General features: G+C 38.2%; 1 protein-coding gene across 1 annotated transcript; it reads left to right on the top strand.

The window, feature by feature from the left end:
- The first annotated feature begins 3,709 nt into the window (after positions 1-3,709).
- On the top strand, positions 3,710-15,577 carry LOC128629230 (cytolytic toxin-alpha). The gene is made up of 13 exons (XM_053676338.1): positions 3,710-3,981; positions 5,320-5,382; positions 6,110-6,202; positions 9,191-11,067; positions 11,433-11,552; positions 12,028-12,110; positions 12,275-12,473; positions 12,551-12,664; positions 13,431-13,532; positions 13,656-13,744; positions 13,868-14,060; positions 14,143-14,256; positions 14,711-15,577. The coding sequence occupies exons 3-13, from the start codon at positions 6,112-6,114 to the stop codon at positions 14,753-14,755; spliced, it is 3,027 nt and encodes a 1,008-aa protein (XP_053532313.1). The 5' UTR covers positions 3,710-3,981; positions 5,320-5,382; positions 6,110-6,111; the 3' UTR covers positions 14,756-15,577.
- The last annotated feature ends 2,250 nt before the right edge of the window (positions 15,578-17,827 follow it).

The following is a 17,827-nucleotide window of genomic DNA, read 5'->3' as shown; positions in this document are numbered from 1 at the left end:
TTGAGACAGCATTGAGCTTCCAAAAGTCGAGACAGATCCTCAGCGATACATCCTTTTTTGGTACCAGGACAATCGGGCTGCTCCATGGGCTGTTTGACTGCTTGAGCACCCCCCATATTCCACATCAGCTAAATCTCCCTCCTAAGTGGTTCGATTAGTCGTTCAGGCACCTGATAGAGCTGCTGAATTGCCATTCGGTTGCTTGTCCACGATCTGTAGCAGCTTCTCCCTCTGTTCCTTTTCCAGGTTTTCCAGGGTTATCTTTGCTGGAGGTCTCTGTACTGCCACATCTTCCATCTCATCCTCACCCTCCTCTCCTACTGTCTCTTTGTCTGCTGCCTTCTCCCACCACTCTTTCAGGTGGTTGACGTGGTACACTTGGCTGGACTTTCCCTTCTCTGGGTGCAATATCTCATAAGTGACCAGTCCAACTCATCTCTGGATCTTGTAGGGTCCTTGTCACTTTGCTAATAGCTTGTTTGTTGATGATGGCAGTAACAACAATACTTTCTGCCCCAACTGGTATTCTCTGTGTTGTGCATACTGGTCGTCCCATCTTTTCTGTGCTTGCTGGGCCGCAAGTTCTCGATAGCTTGGAAGGTCTGTCAGGGGCCCCATTTGAGCCCTTAGAGTCAGCCTCTGAGAAGCTTCTGACTCTAATTGTAGCTCTTCTACTGGCCCTGACATCTCTCAAGTGAGTGGGAGATTCACAAGCTGTCTCTGTTGCCCCTTCCTGCCTTGATTTTGCCCCTGGATTAGCCAAGGCCTTCCTGTATCCTAGGCCGGATTATATTCCTAAAGTGCCTACATTGGCTGCCCACCCTGTGGTGTTGCAGGCTTTCTGCTCTCCTCCGTTCCTCACACCGGAACAAGAGAGGATGAACCTGCTGTGTCCAATAAGGGCTCTCTGTACTTACGTCCGTCACTCCGGCCAGTGACGTAAGTCGGACCAGCTGCTGGTCTGCTTTGGCGGCGACAGTAAAGGTGATGCTTTGTCAAAGCAGCGCATCTCTAATTGGATAGTGGAAGTAATCTCTATGGCTTACGAGGCGCGCGGTCTCACCACGCCTCTGGGCATAAGAGCTCATTGCACTAGGGCGGTCGTCTCCTCGAAGGCTTTGTCCAAAGTGGTATCTTTGCAGGATGTGTGTGCTGCTGCAGGATGGTCTACACCACACACATTCATTCGTTATTACAGCCTGGATATTCATTCCACCCCAGGCTCAAGTGTCTTGCAGTGACCCTCGGGCTTGGGTCTTTTTGAACAGGCTGTACCCACGGTATGACAGATTGGGTATTCCCGTTCCCATACTGTTACGATAAATGCAATGTCGAAGTTCCCTTTGAAAGGGAACGTCAGGGTTATGCATGTAACCCTGTTCCCTGAGAAGGGAACAAGACGTTGTATCACTTTGTCATACCAGGGCAGGCCTGTGAATTGCGTCTTCGCTTCAGATAATAGAGGCTGGCAGCGTGGTTCACGGGTGCCATATATATCATGCGACGTGTTTACTTGCCACGTCACCTGATCATGGCAGGCCTATAAGTAGAGGCATAATTTTACACAAGCTTCAGATACCGGTCACACGCGCAAGGGCACTTCCCTTACTGTTATGCTAAATGCAACGTCTCGTTCCCTTCTCAGGGAACAGGGTTACATGCATAACCCCGATGTTTTTCTTTATAGAAAGTTCAAGGTAAAAGTATACAACCTGTTAGAGAGATTTCAATATATATTAAGTTTTTCCCAAAAATTAAGCCAACTTTCAGGAACTAAGTGGAGCATACATTTGTTTTAAGCATCAGTAATCATAGTCAAGTGTTAAATTTGAGGTCTCAGGTATCAATTATTAGGTGTCAGTTGACAGTTATCAGATTTTCTGGTGTACAGTACAAAGAGGTCCTTGTATAAAACTTGTTGCAGAGTACATATGACCTCAAACTGGGCTGAAGGTTCACCTTTCACCATGACAATAACCCAGTGCATACAGCCAAGACAATGCTAGAGTGGCTTAGAGTCGATGTGCTTGAGTGGCCCAGCCAAAGTCCAGACTTGAGTGCCCTAGAACATCCATTTATAGACCTGAAGATGGTATCCGATCTGATTGAAATTGAGAGAATCTGCCAAAAAGAATGGAAGAAATCGCCCAAATTCAGGTGTGGAAACCTTGTAAATGCTTACCCAAGAAGATTTACAAATGAATAAGTGCTGGTATTGTGGGATTAGGTAGATGTGTGTGTGTGTTGGCGGGGGGGGGCAGATACATGACAAATGCCACCAAAACCAAACTATGTTAATGAACTTTTATACATAAAGTTTTGTGTTCGTGGAGCTTATGTGGGCTTCTACTGTAGATAGCTAGCACTTTTTTGACACCAATGTGTAAAGGAGAACTTTGCAGGTCATGCATTCTGCTGCACACAGATCTGAAGCAAGTGAGACAAAAACACAGGATGGTCTTCTGTAATGTGTCTGTGAATTTACATTTTCTGTTGGGCATGTTCAGGCAGTGTTCACTCTACTATTGTCATACAAGCTTTTGCTCTGTCATACAAGTGGCTGAAGTAACCAGTGAAAACTTTCCTGCACAATGTGTAGCCGTATAGCATGCCAGATGCCGCAATGTGCTTTTCTCACCTGACTCTTATACACTGTAATCAGATTATATAACAACATGTAATATATTTCAGTTTCGGTTAATAGTGGAACACTCTGTGACAGTGGAGACCGGCCTCCTCTGAAAGTTGAAGAACAAAGCTGCACTTTGTTGAGGAATTCACAAGGACTATACAAATGTATGGAAGTCAAAACAGGGGGCTAATGAAGCAAATGACACAGTCCCAGGGGCCTTATCATTAAACTAAGAAGCTTTTGCACTTAACTCCGTGTGTCTGTGTAAACTTCTTCCTGAATTCAGATGAGGGGAAAAATGCCAGAGCAGGGTTCAAATTCTGGTTCTGTGAACGGTATAAGACAAGAACTTAACAAACAATATCCTCTGGACTTATGAGACCAAGATAGAGATGTTTGTTCATCATGCACAGCACCACGTTTGGTAAAAACCAAATGCAGAGCATCACCACAAGCACCTCAAAGAAAGTGTGAAGCATGGTGGTGGAGGGGTGATTATTCAAGTTTGTTTTGCAGACACAGGACCTAGGAAACGTGCAGTCATTGACATAACGATAAACTCAACTTTATACAAGAATATTCTTAAGACAAATGTGAGGTCATCTGCCCTGCAGCTTAAGCTAGGTCAAAATCGGGTCATGCAACAGGACAATGATCCCAAGCACAACAGCAAATACACATCTGAATGGCTATAGAAAAAAAGAAATGTCTACATAATAGATGTTCTGAGTTTATCTGTGACCTGTTCCAAATGAAATTTATCATTCTTCATCAATATTTCTTGTGCATATACACTATGCTTTCTGTTTCATTAAACTAAGTAGCTTTTGCACTGAACTCTGTGTGTCTGTGTAAACTTCTTCCTGAATTCAGATGAGGGGAAAAATGCCAGAGCAGGGTTCAAATTCTGGTTCTGTGAACGGTATAAGACAAGAACTTAACAAACAATATCCTCTGGACTTATGAGACCAAGATAGAGATGTTTGTTCATCGTGCACAGCACCACGTTTGGTAAAAACCAAATGCAGAGCATCACCACAAGCACCTCAAAGAAAGTGTGAAGCATGGTGGTGGAGGGGTGATTATTCAGGTTTGTTTTGCAGCCACAGGACCTAGGAAACTAGCAGTCATTGACACAATGATGAACTCCACTTTATATAAGAATATTCTTGAGACAAGATGGCCTCACATTCGTCTCAAGAATATTCTCATATTGGTGTTGGAGAGTGTACGTCAGCATATTTCTCCACCCATCTCAACATCTGTTCTTAAATATGGTCTCCTTCCTGCTACATCTCTATTGGTTCCATTAACTCAGGACTGATCAGAAGCTTGAGAAAGCATTTCAGGTAAGGTTGACTGTAATAATATTTGTTCAGTGTGTATTCTTTATATATATATATATATATATATATATATATATATATATATATATATATATATACTTTTTTAACTTAATATCATGACTAATATAAACATTAAATCACAAATGCAAATAATTACAATGCCTTTAAATATTTTCTTTGTAATTTTAAGGCTAGTCAAAGCCAAAGTCTGCACTTTGAATGACTGAGAAAATGAGACTTGCATGTATAAAGTAAGATAGTTATGGAGTTAATATCATGCTTTTAGAAATTTTAGAAGTTATTGTAAGTGAAAAATTCTGAATTTAAATATTATTTTTAAAATTTGTCATCTTTCATTTGCCATCTGAAATTGAATATTGTGGTATACAAAAAATCAGCAATAAGAAGCATTCAGTCTCTCTATTCTTAATAAAAACAAAAAACAAAAGTCCACAGAACCCCTGCCACCACACACACACACACACACACACACACACACACACACACACACACACACACACACTGCAGAACTGTGATGCAGTTTTTCTTTCTATTTCCATTTTGGGACCTGGAGTATACTGAAGGCTTGGCTTTCTGTGCATGCAGTAGCAGCTTCAATGCAAGCAGCATTCATTAAATATGACGTCTACCAGATGGCATGTTAGAGTCAAAACATCACTGTTCATCTGATTTCCAACTCTATCAGTAAAATTAAACACACTGACAAGTTCAGTCTAAAATTTTCTGCTGTCCGAGTTATTGTTGTCATGAGTTGCTTCTCAAAAAAAAAAAAAACTTCACCCTTATATTCAAATATATTTAATCTAGAAGATCCAGACGACAGGTAAACAAAACCATCCTTTTGGTAGCATTTGAAGGTTATATGAGAGGTTTTGTAAAATTCATAACTATGAAAACTGCTTAGAGTTAGTACTCAATAACTGTCTAAAACAATACAGAAGTAGGCAATTTGAGACAAAATGCTAGTTTAGTCAGTTGCAGACACTGTGTCACATGGTGAGAGTTGATAAATTAACTTTAGTACAGTAAGTAAAAAAATGTAGATTAGGGTTTCTAAATTACCGTAAATGTTTGAACTTTATCCCTGTCAGTGACATGTACTGAGAGTAACCAAAGGGGCATTTTCTATCATGGTGGATACACAGGAAAAAACATTTTTGTTTAGGAGGGATCAACAGGAAAACTATTTTGTTTGTAGGACAAAACAAAATGGCACAAAAAAGCAAATTCTCTTGCCTATGTAGTGGGAGGGAGTACTACCTACTGACCAAGTTTCATGTCTCTATGATTTATGGTTTGGTCTGTATGATTCATTTTAAGGCAGAAGAAGCAGAAGAAGAAGAATCAAGTTTGTCAATTTCTGTCCATCATCTTCCTCAAAATGTAAGTTTGATGCCCAACTAACCTAATTTTGTAAGCTGGGTAAGAAGTGTTAAGGGTTTGAAGGACGTGTCAGAAAAAAGGTGTTGACGATTTGGAAGCAGGCGTCAGAAAGACGTGTTAAAGGCTTGAAGCAAATGTGAGAAAGAGCTGTTAGACAGAGGTGTTGGAGGTTAGATTTTCTGTCACATGGTCAAATCTTTCACATTCACTTTACACTTTATTTTAAGTCTTACAATAATAAAGGGAGCATACTGATTAAAATAAGATTGAAATTTCTTTGCCACTGCTAAAGTTCCTGCAGATTCTATAGTGTCTTAAAATGATTTCTAGTTTAATTTCACTGATAAGCCAATAACAATTTCCTCAAAAATTTAACAGATTTATAAGAGATCACACTTTAATAACATCTTGTGATTATATTTGATTGATCTTTATTTAAAAATGCACCAATCCGACATATTACATAAGAAACCTCTTCACAAATTGTCCTACAAAAGACAAGAAATACACTCCAAAGCTATAGACATTTTGATAATTTTCCCCTCAATACGTCTAATTTTGTAGAACTTCCAAAAGATTTTTGAAACTCAAAGAATATTTTCCACATTATGATATCTTAAGACTACATCCCTGATTGTGCCACACTGTTACATTTACAACTGCACATTTTTATGTTTTTTCCAATAATCCTTTGTCCATTTTTTAAAATTATTTTCTCTTGCAACAGTCATGGATTCCAGATACATGGAAATAGCTGCCCTGGGAAGACCTCTGTATCCCGGCATGCTGTACGATTGCCGCAAGGACACCTTTATTCCAGGTGCAATTTACACCCCATTTAGTTTGCTATTTGCAGTCTAAAAATGGTTTTCATTAATAATATTAATGTCAATAATTAGCCATGCTATGTCCATACTGTATGCAATAATGAAATGCTAGAAGTTGTTCAACCTACCTCTGAAGTATTTGGGGGAAAAAATCATAATAAATGACGAATTTTTATGACAACATGAAAATTGTCAACATTGATTGTTTGATGAATTGTTACATTAATTGAGGAAAAAGAGGTTACAAATATATAATTTGGAAAATTATTTGATTCCAAAAAGCACAAAGTCTGCAAAGTACTGACATTGGAGACTCCTTCCATGAATGTTAAATAAATGTCTCCTAACAGAAAACATCATCATATCAGTCATTAATCTGTAGTCAAGACTGTAGTCAAGTTCAAGACAAAGACCAGGACTAGCCAAGACTGAGTAAAGACTGAGATTTAAGGGGATTGAGAGTGAGTCAAGATAAAGTTAGACTGAAAGTGAGGGTGAGTCAATATCAAAACTAAAAACCAAGAATGGACTTGCGATGATGGGAGTCCTTGGGCTTGAACCAATGTTGGGGCTCTATATTTACACCATGACATGAATCTACAACTGCTCCAACAAGCAAAAATCAAGGCTGATATAACAAAACAGTTAACTACTATAACTATAGTATAACTACTAAAACTATAGGTCTGAGCAATGTGAGACAGGCAGTGGCAAAGTTAACCATCATGGACAGTCACTTAAGCACAGAATCTTGAATGACAAACAAAAATATGACAAGACAAAAATGTGGAGATGTGCAATGGAAAATCTTATAAAAATGCATAATTTTTTTATCAGAATAAGGGTGTGTGTGCGTGTGCGTGTGTGTGTGTCTTTTCATAATCTAGACAAAGTACATAATATTGAACAACTTGTTTTAGAGCAATATTGACCATCTTGCAGAAAATCTTATACTATAGGACAATTTATCATATAATAGCAACTACTCAGCCACTCTCATACATTAACTGTATCTGATAACATTTCTTTATCAGTATCAATTACTACTAATTATGCTAAAATCATCACAATTCATTACAAATATTAATTTAAATATGACCAACAAGTAGGTGTTGTTGAATGTGCTATCTAACATTGCACCAGCTACTTTCTGTTAAGCTGCTCCCTGATGTATAATATGTATGGCCAATAATGCATTTCGACGTATGAGAAAAATAATTTTTGATCGAGAAACCAAATTATGTTAAAAAAAAAAATCAGGGCCTTTCTGGACTTCCATAGAATCAAGAGTGTCCTGACATAACCAGGTGTAGATGGTTCCTTTAGAGATCAAATTTATATGTTGTCTTACAATAGTCCGGCTGGTATGCTGTTCATGTGCTATTGACCCAATTATCTTAATACTAAACTAATTTTACTCATTTTAATTTGCTAGAACAAATTAAATATCTAAAGTAAAATAGGCCTACTTAGGTAGTTCCTTACCTTTTACAAGTCACGTCATCAGGATATATTTGAAGCGCAGTCATTTAAAATCCAACTCTGTTTTTGTGCTCTACTATCATATTTTCTGTTGTCTGACATTATGACAACTAGCTAGATTTTATCCAAAGCCCATATGACTGTACCTGCTCTCCCTCCTATGTTTAAAAATTAAACCAGTAAACAAAGGTCAAGCACCCACTTTTGCAAAGTATTTAAACTGGACGGGTTAGTGGCAATATTTCATTAATAATATTCTGATTGCTGAATTTGAAACATTACAGACAACAGATAAAGTTTTTAAATGTTTAAATGGCTTAATGAAAATCCATTAATAAAAGAAATCTATCCAACAGAACTGTGTGAATAATTATTATTTCACAAATGTTAGCACGGACAGGAATCAGATGTGTGAAGAAATGACTATGCGTGACTTTTAAAAGAGTCCTCTTTCTGCTTTTTCTCATCCTTTTGATTTCTCTTGCACCTCTGGTTGCCAGATAGGTTCATTTTTCAGTTTAATTTAAAACAATGAGATAGCGCCCTGCAAAAGGGCTCCTTAAGGGGGTTGCTGAGATGTTGCTGAAAATTATTTTAAGCTGAAAATTTCTTATTATTTAAATGACCAGCATTCAGTGACCCTCTCTATATGTGGGGCCCCAAGCAATTGCCTTCCCTGTAGATACATCTCTGCTTTTACCTCAGATGATGAGATGAAGAGTGATGTGAGTGATGCTGATAATCAAAGTGATGATACACATGTCCTATTGTAAACTTATAACTGTTTACAATTTGGCCGTAAATGTTTTTCCATAAGTAAATAGTGTTATACGTGTAGAAGTAGGTGTGTCTTTGAACAGACCTGGAAAGAAATCTTTAGTATTATTTTCTCCTTTTTCATTTTGGCAACATTTAAAATGCTAGAATATTTTCAGACCAATAAAGTGGAACAACATATAAAGATTTGAAGAGTATTTGCAGGCCATCACACATATTTAAATGTATTTTTATTTAGCCTTCTTTTGTTCTCTGTCTCGTGAAGTTATTAAAAATGAAAAATGCAGCTTGTCATATTACCAAAAGCTAAAAAGCACTCCATCCTGAAGACTTTCCCATTGTCTCTGACTGTTACAAATCTCTGACACTAGACACCTTCCATAAAAATAAAACATATAAACATCTGCTCATAGAAAACTTCACCATATAAACAATTTTTGTATTTTGTTTATGTGGAGCATTTGCCATACAAATCTGTGTGAGTTGTTTCTATAGAAATATACTGTACTAAAACAAGCATGTTAATATAAATGTGTGATTTGCAGCTATACTACTGTTAGAGCTTTTGTTATTGGAAAATTAATCAAGACATTCTGACCAATCAGAATTGAACATTTGTCTGCACTGTGGTGTAAAAGGTAAATCATAGATCATCAGAAAAAGTTGATAAATCAAAAATATTTGTGATACAGCTATCATTCCTTATCACTTTCTTGTTTCAGGTGTTACTTTATGGGATAAGAAAGCATTGCGCGATGACCTTGATGTACATCAGCAGCCTAAAACACATCTGAAGTTTGCTGCCTCAGACACCCTCAGTGATAAGGCCAACCTCCTAGATATAAGTGCTTCCCTTAAAGCCAGTTTCCTCAGTGGTTTGGTGGAAGTTGGCGGATCGGCCAAGTACCTGCGTGATAGCAAATCCTCAGCACGTCAGTGCAGAGTTACTATGCACTACAGCCAGACCACAAAATTTGAACAACTCACTATGAAGGAGCTTGGCAATATCACCTATCCAGAAGTATTTGACCAGAAAACAGCCACCCATGTAGTTACAGCTGTACTGTATGGAGCTCAGGCTTTCATGGTGTTTGATCATATAACTGATGAAAATGAGAACAAACAGGCTGTTGAAGGAAACCTTCATGCAGTGGTCAAGAAGATCCCTACCATTTCCATTGAGGGGGAAGCATCCCTAAAGATGAATGAAGAGGAAAAACAACTGTCTGAGAATATCAGTGTCACATTTTATGGTGACTTTGAGCTTGAAGAAAACCCCACCACATACAAGGAATCCCTGGAAGTGTACAAGAAGTTGCCCATGCTGATGAAGCAACGACAAAATAAAGGTGTGCCACTGAATGTGTGGCTGTATCCTCTCACACTTTTGGATGATAAGGCTGCAAAGTTGGTGAGAGAAATCAACGTGATGCTGGTGGACAAAACAGAACATTTGCTGGAGGAGCTCGGTGAAGAGGAGAGGAGATGCAATGATTTGATCAAAAACCAAATGGCAAATGATTTCCCTGATCTAAAAGACAGATTGTTAAGGTTTCAGACATTACAAAAGAACTATACAAGATCATTCCAGAAAGCACTCTCCAGACTTTTGCCAGCTATTCGAGGTGGGACACAAGAGGACAAGGCATTGGGGGACATCCTGAAAATCCATTACACATCACCCTTCACTGCTAGCAACATGAACAAATGGTTAGATGATGTTACAACTGAAGTAAATATTCTGAGTTCCTATACCAGTCGGCTGAAGGACCTCACAGTTGTGAAATCATCTTGCTCACTCAGTTCCACCCTCTTGGATCATGATGTTGATGTGGCGATATGTTTGTCTTTTACATCTCTCAAGTTTGAAGACTCCTACCTTGTGGCTATACAAGACTTTGAGAACCTTGAAAGATTTACAACGTTGGATCAAACAAGTAAGAGTGATTTCTCTCTCCAAGCCACACAGCCTTGGTTCACTTCTCCTGACGTTTCTGCGAGCATGAGGCAGAATATTTCTCTCTTTACAAGTTTTTCAAAGGCCAATAAAAATGAGAAGAGAATCAAGTTCATGATTGCCTCCATATGTGACCCCAGCAATCCAGGAACCTCCATCCAACTTTACAAGAAAGGCGCTCTGACAGATCCTAGGTTCCAGCCTGTATCCAAACCGGCTCCACCTGTGGTGCAGGCCAGTGATGAGAAAGTCCTCCTAAAGCTTTCAAAATCCCCAACTGGAGAGACGGTACGGTTCCGAGTTGAATACAAGAGGATACCGCCAACTGATTCAGAAGATGACATTGATGAATGGACAGTCACAGACACTTCAGATGCACAGACCAGCTTCACACTGACTGGACTAAAGCCAGCAGACCAATACCTGGTCCGATACAGAGCAGTTAGTGATGTGGGAGTGAGTGAAGCCAGCGACTCTGTCCCTTTCACCTTTTCTGAGAAGCCTGATGTAGGAGTGATTGAAGCCAGACACTCTGTCCCTTTGACCTTTTCTGAGAAGCCTAATGTAGGAATGTGTGAAGCGACCGACTCTGTCCCCTTCTCCATTGATCCGAAACTCAGTATTAAAGTGGGCCAGTCATGGGTCAGTTAAAGATATATCAGATTCTTACTCATTTCTGTTCATGCATGTATATGGGTGTTTTTTCATCTGTAATAACTAAATTACATTTTTAAAACATAACCTGTGGTAATGGAACAGATTCTCTTATGTTTTCATATTTTGAAATATGCATCAACAGTGCATTAAAATGAACTTTAAATTTCTTGTATTGAAAAAATCAGTCCATTGAGAAAACTGGTCTATGTTCTTCTACACTTGTGTCATATTGTGGGTATAGAGATAAAAATAGAACTAAGTGAAATCAAATAATATTTCTGCATGTCAGTAAATGGTAAACGTAGACTTTACTATTTTATTTATGTAGCATATCATTTTGTTTCCCACAGAACCTCTTCACATCTTCCCTCCTTAATGAACTAAGGACTAAAATAATGACCAGCATGGGCATGTCACGATGGTCTCTCTCTACTATCAAGTCAGAGGTTACAAATGTTGTCAACAGTCCTGTGAGTAGGAGCTCACAATGAATCCCAATATAACAATAAAAATTTTCAATTAAACAAACAAGCAAAAATCTCTACTTATTAGTGAAAATAAATCTCATTTCCACTTTGTTGACAATTTCAGACCAGGTGGGCCATGACATCTACAGATGAATTTTAGATTTAAGTAAATATATATGCACACAAATTAAGTAGCTATATGACTGCTACTTGTCTTGCAAAAAATAAAAAATAAATTAAGTGCAAAGAGGCCCAGTTCAGCCAAGTGTGTTGAAAAAAATCGCTATAAAAATTGTAAGGGTTAATGACAAATACTGCCTTCTGGCCTAAACTTGTTTATAAACTGTTTTTGACTTGGAATGTGGAAAGAAGAATAAAAAAATTATATTGCGTCAGCCAAACCAGTGTTGTTTAGTATCTATGAACAACATTATAGTATATCACCATTGCATGTGTTATGTGCTTATACTCACCACAGAGCATTCCCCACATTGACAAAATTCCTGGAGGGCTGACAGCAGGAATGGCTTTGTACTTCCAAGGGGTTGTAATAGGAAAAACGTTTGTATTCATATCTTTCACCACATGATACACAAAATAATCCAGCAATGTGTTGTTCAGTAATGGGAACAAAGATCTAATATGGGATATAATATATCTAGTATGGGACTACATTGACTTAAACTAGAATCTTCTTGTGTATTCTGTTTTTACTTCAAACAAAGGTTTTCATTTAATATTGTAAACGGGCTGAGGGTTGATGACGACATCGCTTTTCACTTCAACCCTCGCATCAGTGAAATGGTGGTCCAAAACAGCCGCAGGAATGGCAGGTGGGAGAATGAAGAACACATTTCAGGGTGCCCCATTCCTACAGGATCAGCCTTTGATGTCTTTATTGTGACCAAATCGGAAGGGTATGAGGTATGGAGAATAAAAATAGTAGGCACACATTAGCAGAATAGATAAGTTCATAAGAATGAAATCTCTGTTCTTTCCAGGTATATGTAAATGGTCAGAGGTATTGCCTGTTCAAACATCGCATGGATTTGGGGAACGTGGTTTCACTTTACATTGCTGACGACGTCATGATGAACATTGTTGGTATTGTTGGAGTAAGTTACATACTCTTGCACTTCATTTATGGTTGTTTTTTTATATGCATTGTGAAGCCATTCTTCTGAGACAAGGAGCTTAAATTTGTATATCAGAAATGAATGCACAAGGATTTAGATGTTGGTCTCATTAATGTAAAACCTAGTGAATATACTGTATATACTGTACACAGAAATGCTTCCTGCTGTTTAATAACTGGACAACACCAACTGAGCACATTCCCATTGCCTTACCAGATATCTGAAACAGAAATATGACACGGCTTCAGGGAAAATTCAATATTTTTGAGCCGTTGCTAAGGTGGTCTGGGAGACACATAAAACTTTTCTGCTTTTTCAGATAAAGCAGCAGTCAGACCAAACAGAGAAACATTTTCCCCACAGGAAAGGCACTTAACTAAAGGGGAAAGGCCACAGGACATGAAAGATGCACATATGCTTCTGGTAGCAATTAATTTCACTTTGTGCTGACTTTGGGCCATATTCAGAGTTGAGTTACTTGCAAACAGTGAGGATTTAATGCACATTTTACTTGTGAATGTGAATGGTTGCCCTCACCTCTTGCTTAGTCTAGCAGTTTTTGCAAACCACTTATCTCTTGTTCACCTTTAGTTCTTCTTATATGTTCGTTTTCCCTATCGTGGCTGGCATCAATTATGCAGCACTTTGGTTTCTCATAAATGAGAGGAAAACAGGTTGAGAACTTCAGAGACATTGTGGATAAGCTTCATAAGCATTATGTACTGTATGTCAATGCTCTCTTCAGAATTGGAACACATCTACTTTTGGTAAGGAACTAAACTCTGGCACCTCACGCACAAAGCTTTCTGATATCCAGTCTGATGTGCCACATCCAGTCTGCAACCCTGTGAGTAACAGTTTCATGCCATGTCTGAATGACTGAACAAGCCAAAAGAGTGCATTGTTTATGATAATAATCACATGATCAGAGATTTATCATTAAAAAATGAATGATGCTTAACCACAACAGAGCAAACCATATTTGGGATCAATCCCTGGAGGCTTGAGACCTGGTGTGGCTTTGTTCTTCCAAGGGGTTGTTACTTCAGATAGTGAACGGTATGTGAAATGTGTTTTATGATTTCATGACAGTTATGAAAAGCAGTTATGGAGCAGATTAGGTAAAAATTAAATTCAATTTACCTTTAAAAGTCAATTAAAAGTTAAAACAACTTCTTTCAGCTTTGAAATAAATTTGCAGACCAAGGAGAAGTACATTGCTCTCCACTTCAACCCTCGTTTGGACTCTAACTCTGTGGTCCGTAACAGCCACAGGAATGGGAGTTGGGAGAGGGAAGAAGTGACACCAGGAGGCCCTTTTGTCAAAGGAGGAGCCTTTGATATCATCATGGTTGTTAAACCAAAAGGATATGAGGTGTGATATTATGGAGCAATTACATAAGTTTGTCAAAGCTTTAAGCAAACTGATTAAATAAGGTTGTATTTTATTTGTTCAGGTGATGGTGAATGGCCTGGAATACTGCACGTTCAATCACCGTATACCAGTGGACAAAGTGACTACACTTGGCGTTAGGGGAGACGTCTTCATGAACACCGTCAGCATTATTGAAGTAAGTCACTTTTACCATTTTATCATGGTTACCATGAAGTACGTTATTAAAACGGTGGTAGTGACATGGACACTAGCATGTTTGTTTTACTATTGTACTTTATGCTAATTAAGTTTTCAAATATTTAACCATGATACTGCTAAGGATTTACAACAGTGCTTTATGATAAATATACTATAAAGAGTTTAAGGAAACCTCGATACATCGAACAAAACAAACAGGGTCAAGCCCAGAATAGTGTGGACTCAATAGTAAAGAACAATATGTTCAGCTATGTCTTACCCTTAAATTGTACATTTTAGGAAAACCCAGCTGTAGGATATACCACTGTAAATGCAACAATTATAAAATCAAGCAAGTTACAATTTACAAAATATGTAATTGAAATTTAATATTGTATATTTGCATTATAACAAACAGGAATGTTAAGAGATGCTTTCTTTTTTTTCAATAGGTGAAAGATGTTAATCTGAAAGTCACTATTCCTGCCAATATTTGAGGATTTGCATCTTCATCAAAGGCACAGAAAATTTAAGAGGGTTTTGTTGTTGTTATTGTTGTTGTTTTATATATTCTGCTCAAGTGTATCAGAATTCAGAATTCAGCAGTTCGTGGACATGATTTGTTTTTTTATTAATCAGTCATTTTTTTTGCTTGTGCATTCTTATGAGATTTTTGTTGCTTATTATTGATAGAAGTGAATGCTATATATTTTTTACTGCAGTTGTATTGTACCTTAATACAGTAAATGATATTGTTAATTTGCATTATTTTATATATAGACACAGATGAAGCAGAAATTAGAGCAGGTCATGATTGAAATAAATAAATGTAGGTATTCTGTTTCAGTGGATGAGCTGTGTACTCCATCAAAAGACATATCCTTTTTACTTGATGAACCCATTTTCCAATAACAGAGGTTTTAGGTAAAAATTCAGTGCAATAGAGGTCTGGTAATTAGCTATTGTAACAAAACAAGTGTTCACTAGTTAACATTTTCCTATGATTATTTTTTTTCAATCTGATTAACACCAAAAACAAGGTTGAAGTTGACACAGTCTCTTATTGAAGTTGTCAGTTCCACATTAAATACTGATGCAAATACAATATTGCACAGGTAAAGAGTACTCTTTGCTCATTTTTAAAAACATGATCCATGTGCAGTATTGTAAAACATAAATGAATTGGCTAATTATACCTCTTGCCCAAATGTATTTGCTGTTATTACGAATCGGGAAACTATTTACTTCCTGATTAAATTATTTGAACAATGTACTGATTATAACCGTTGAATAAATAATAATAAAACTAAGCTTTGTCACATTGCCTGAACTTTATTCTCTATAAATGCATAATCTGTCATTTTAAACCCAATGTGTCTTCTCTCTTAAAGGTATCACAATATACAGTGAGGGAAAAAAGTATTTGATCCCCTGCTGATTTTGTACGTTTGCCCACTGACAAAGAAATGATCAGTCTATAATTTTAATGGTAGATTTATTTGAACAGTGAGAGACAGAATAACAACAAAAAAAATCCAGAAAAACGCATGTCAAAAATGTTATGAATTGATTTGCATTTTAATGAGGGAAATAAGTATTTGACCCCTCTGCAAAACATGACTTAGTACTTGGTGGCAAAACCCTTGTTGGCAATCACAGAGGTCAGATATTTCTTATAGTTGGGCACCAGGTTTGCACACACCTCAGGAGGGATTTTGTCCCACTCCTCTTTGCAGATCTTCTCCAAGTCATTAAGGTTTCGAGGCTGACGTTTGGCAACTCGAACCTTCAGCTCCCTCCACAGATTTTCTATGGGATTAAGGTCTGGAGACTGGCTAGGCCACTCCAGGACCTTAATGTGCTTCTTCTTGAGCCACTCCTTTGTTGCCTTGGCCGTGTGTTTTGGGTCATTGTCATGCTGGAATACCCATCCACGACCCATTTTTAATGCCCTGGCTGAGGGAAGGAGGTTCTCACCCAAAATTTGACGGTACATGGCCCTGTGCATCGTCCCTTTGATGCGGTGAAGTTGTCCTGTCCCCTTAGCAGAAAAACACCCCCAAAGCATAATGTTTCCACCTCCATGTTTGACGGTGGGGATGGTGTTCTTGGGGTCATAGGCAGCATTCCTCCTCCTCCAAACATGGCGAGTTGAGTTGATGCCAAAGAGCTCCATTTTGGTTTCATCTGACCACAACACTTTCACCCAGTTGTCCTCTGAATCATTCAGATGTTCATTGGCAAACTTCAAATAGACATGTATATGTGCTTTCTTGAGCAGCAGACCTTGCGGGTGCTGCAGGATATCAGTCCTTCACGGCGTAGTGTGTTACCAGTTGTTTTCTTGGTGACTATGGTCCCAGCTGCCTTGAGATCATTGACAAGATCCTCCCGTGTAGTTCTGGGCTGATTCCTCACTGTTCTCATGATCAGTGCAACTCCACGAGGTGAGATCTCGCATGGAGCCCCAGGCCGAGGGAGATTGACAGTTCTTTTGTGCTTCTTCCATTTGCGAATAATCGCACCAACTGTTGTCACCTTCTCGCCAAGCTGCTTGGCAATGGTCCAAGCCCATTCCAGACTTGTGTAGGTCTACAATCTTGTCCCTGACATCCTTGGAGAGCTCTTTGGTCTTGGCCATGGTGGAGAGTTTGGAATCTGATTGATTGAGTGCTTCTGTGGACAGGTGTCTTTTATACAGGTAACAAGCTGAGATTAGGAGCACTCCCTTTAAGAGTGTGCTCCTAATCTCAGCTCGTCACCTGTATAAAAGACACCTGGGAGCCAGAAATCTTTCTGATTGAGCGGAGGTCAAATACTTATTTCCCTCATTAAAATGCAAATCAATTTATAAAATTTTTGACATGCGTTTTTCTGGATTTTTTTGTTGTTATTCTGTCTCTCACTGTTCAAATAAATCTACCATTAAAATTATAGACTGATCATTTCTTTGTCAGTGGGCAAACGTACAAAATCAGCAGGGGATCAAATACTTCTTTCCCTCACTGTATTGCATAAAAATGCTTAGAGAGAGCAAATTAACTGAAAGCTGATCATAATCACATGCTTATACATCAGCCAAAACACAGAGGAATATTATATCCTAGAGCTCATTCATAGTCACTAATACATCCTTTTCTAAGTGCACCCTTTTGCTAATGTGGAGCTCTGGTGTGCTTAAGCAATTTATAAAAGAATAATATGGTTTATGGAACAGGGACAAAGTCTAAAGAAGATGAATAAAAACCAGACATTTTTCTGAAGGAATGATTCCTAGAAGAGTCTTCAATACAAATATCATTCATGGTTCTCTCTCTCTCTCTCTCTCTCTCTCTCTCTCTCTCTCTCTCTCTCTCTCTCTCTGTGTGCATGCATGGTACATGGCATGCATTCACATAGGTACAGAATGACAAACAAGCCACTGTCAGTTACTTCTGGGGAGCCCAAAATAAATGCATCATGTGTCATATTAAAACTGATTTATGTTTTCTCCCTTAAAGGAATCATAATTTATCATAGAAAATAATTAGAAAGAGAGCAAATGAGTCACACACATTCACAAGTCACAC

The sequence above is a fragment of the Ictalurus punctatus genome, chromosome 26, assembly GCF_001660625.3.
Source record: "Ictalurus punctatus breed USDA103 chromosome 26, Coco_2.0, whole genome shotgun sequence".
In the NCBI taxonomy this organism is placed as follows: domain Eukaryota; kingdom Metazoa; phylum Chordata; class Actinopteri; order Siluriformes; family Ictaluridae; genus Ictalurus; species Ictalurus punctatus.
Note: the sequence above shows the minus strand (reverse complement) of the source record. Positions and strands in the feature narration are given on the sequence as shown.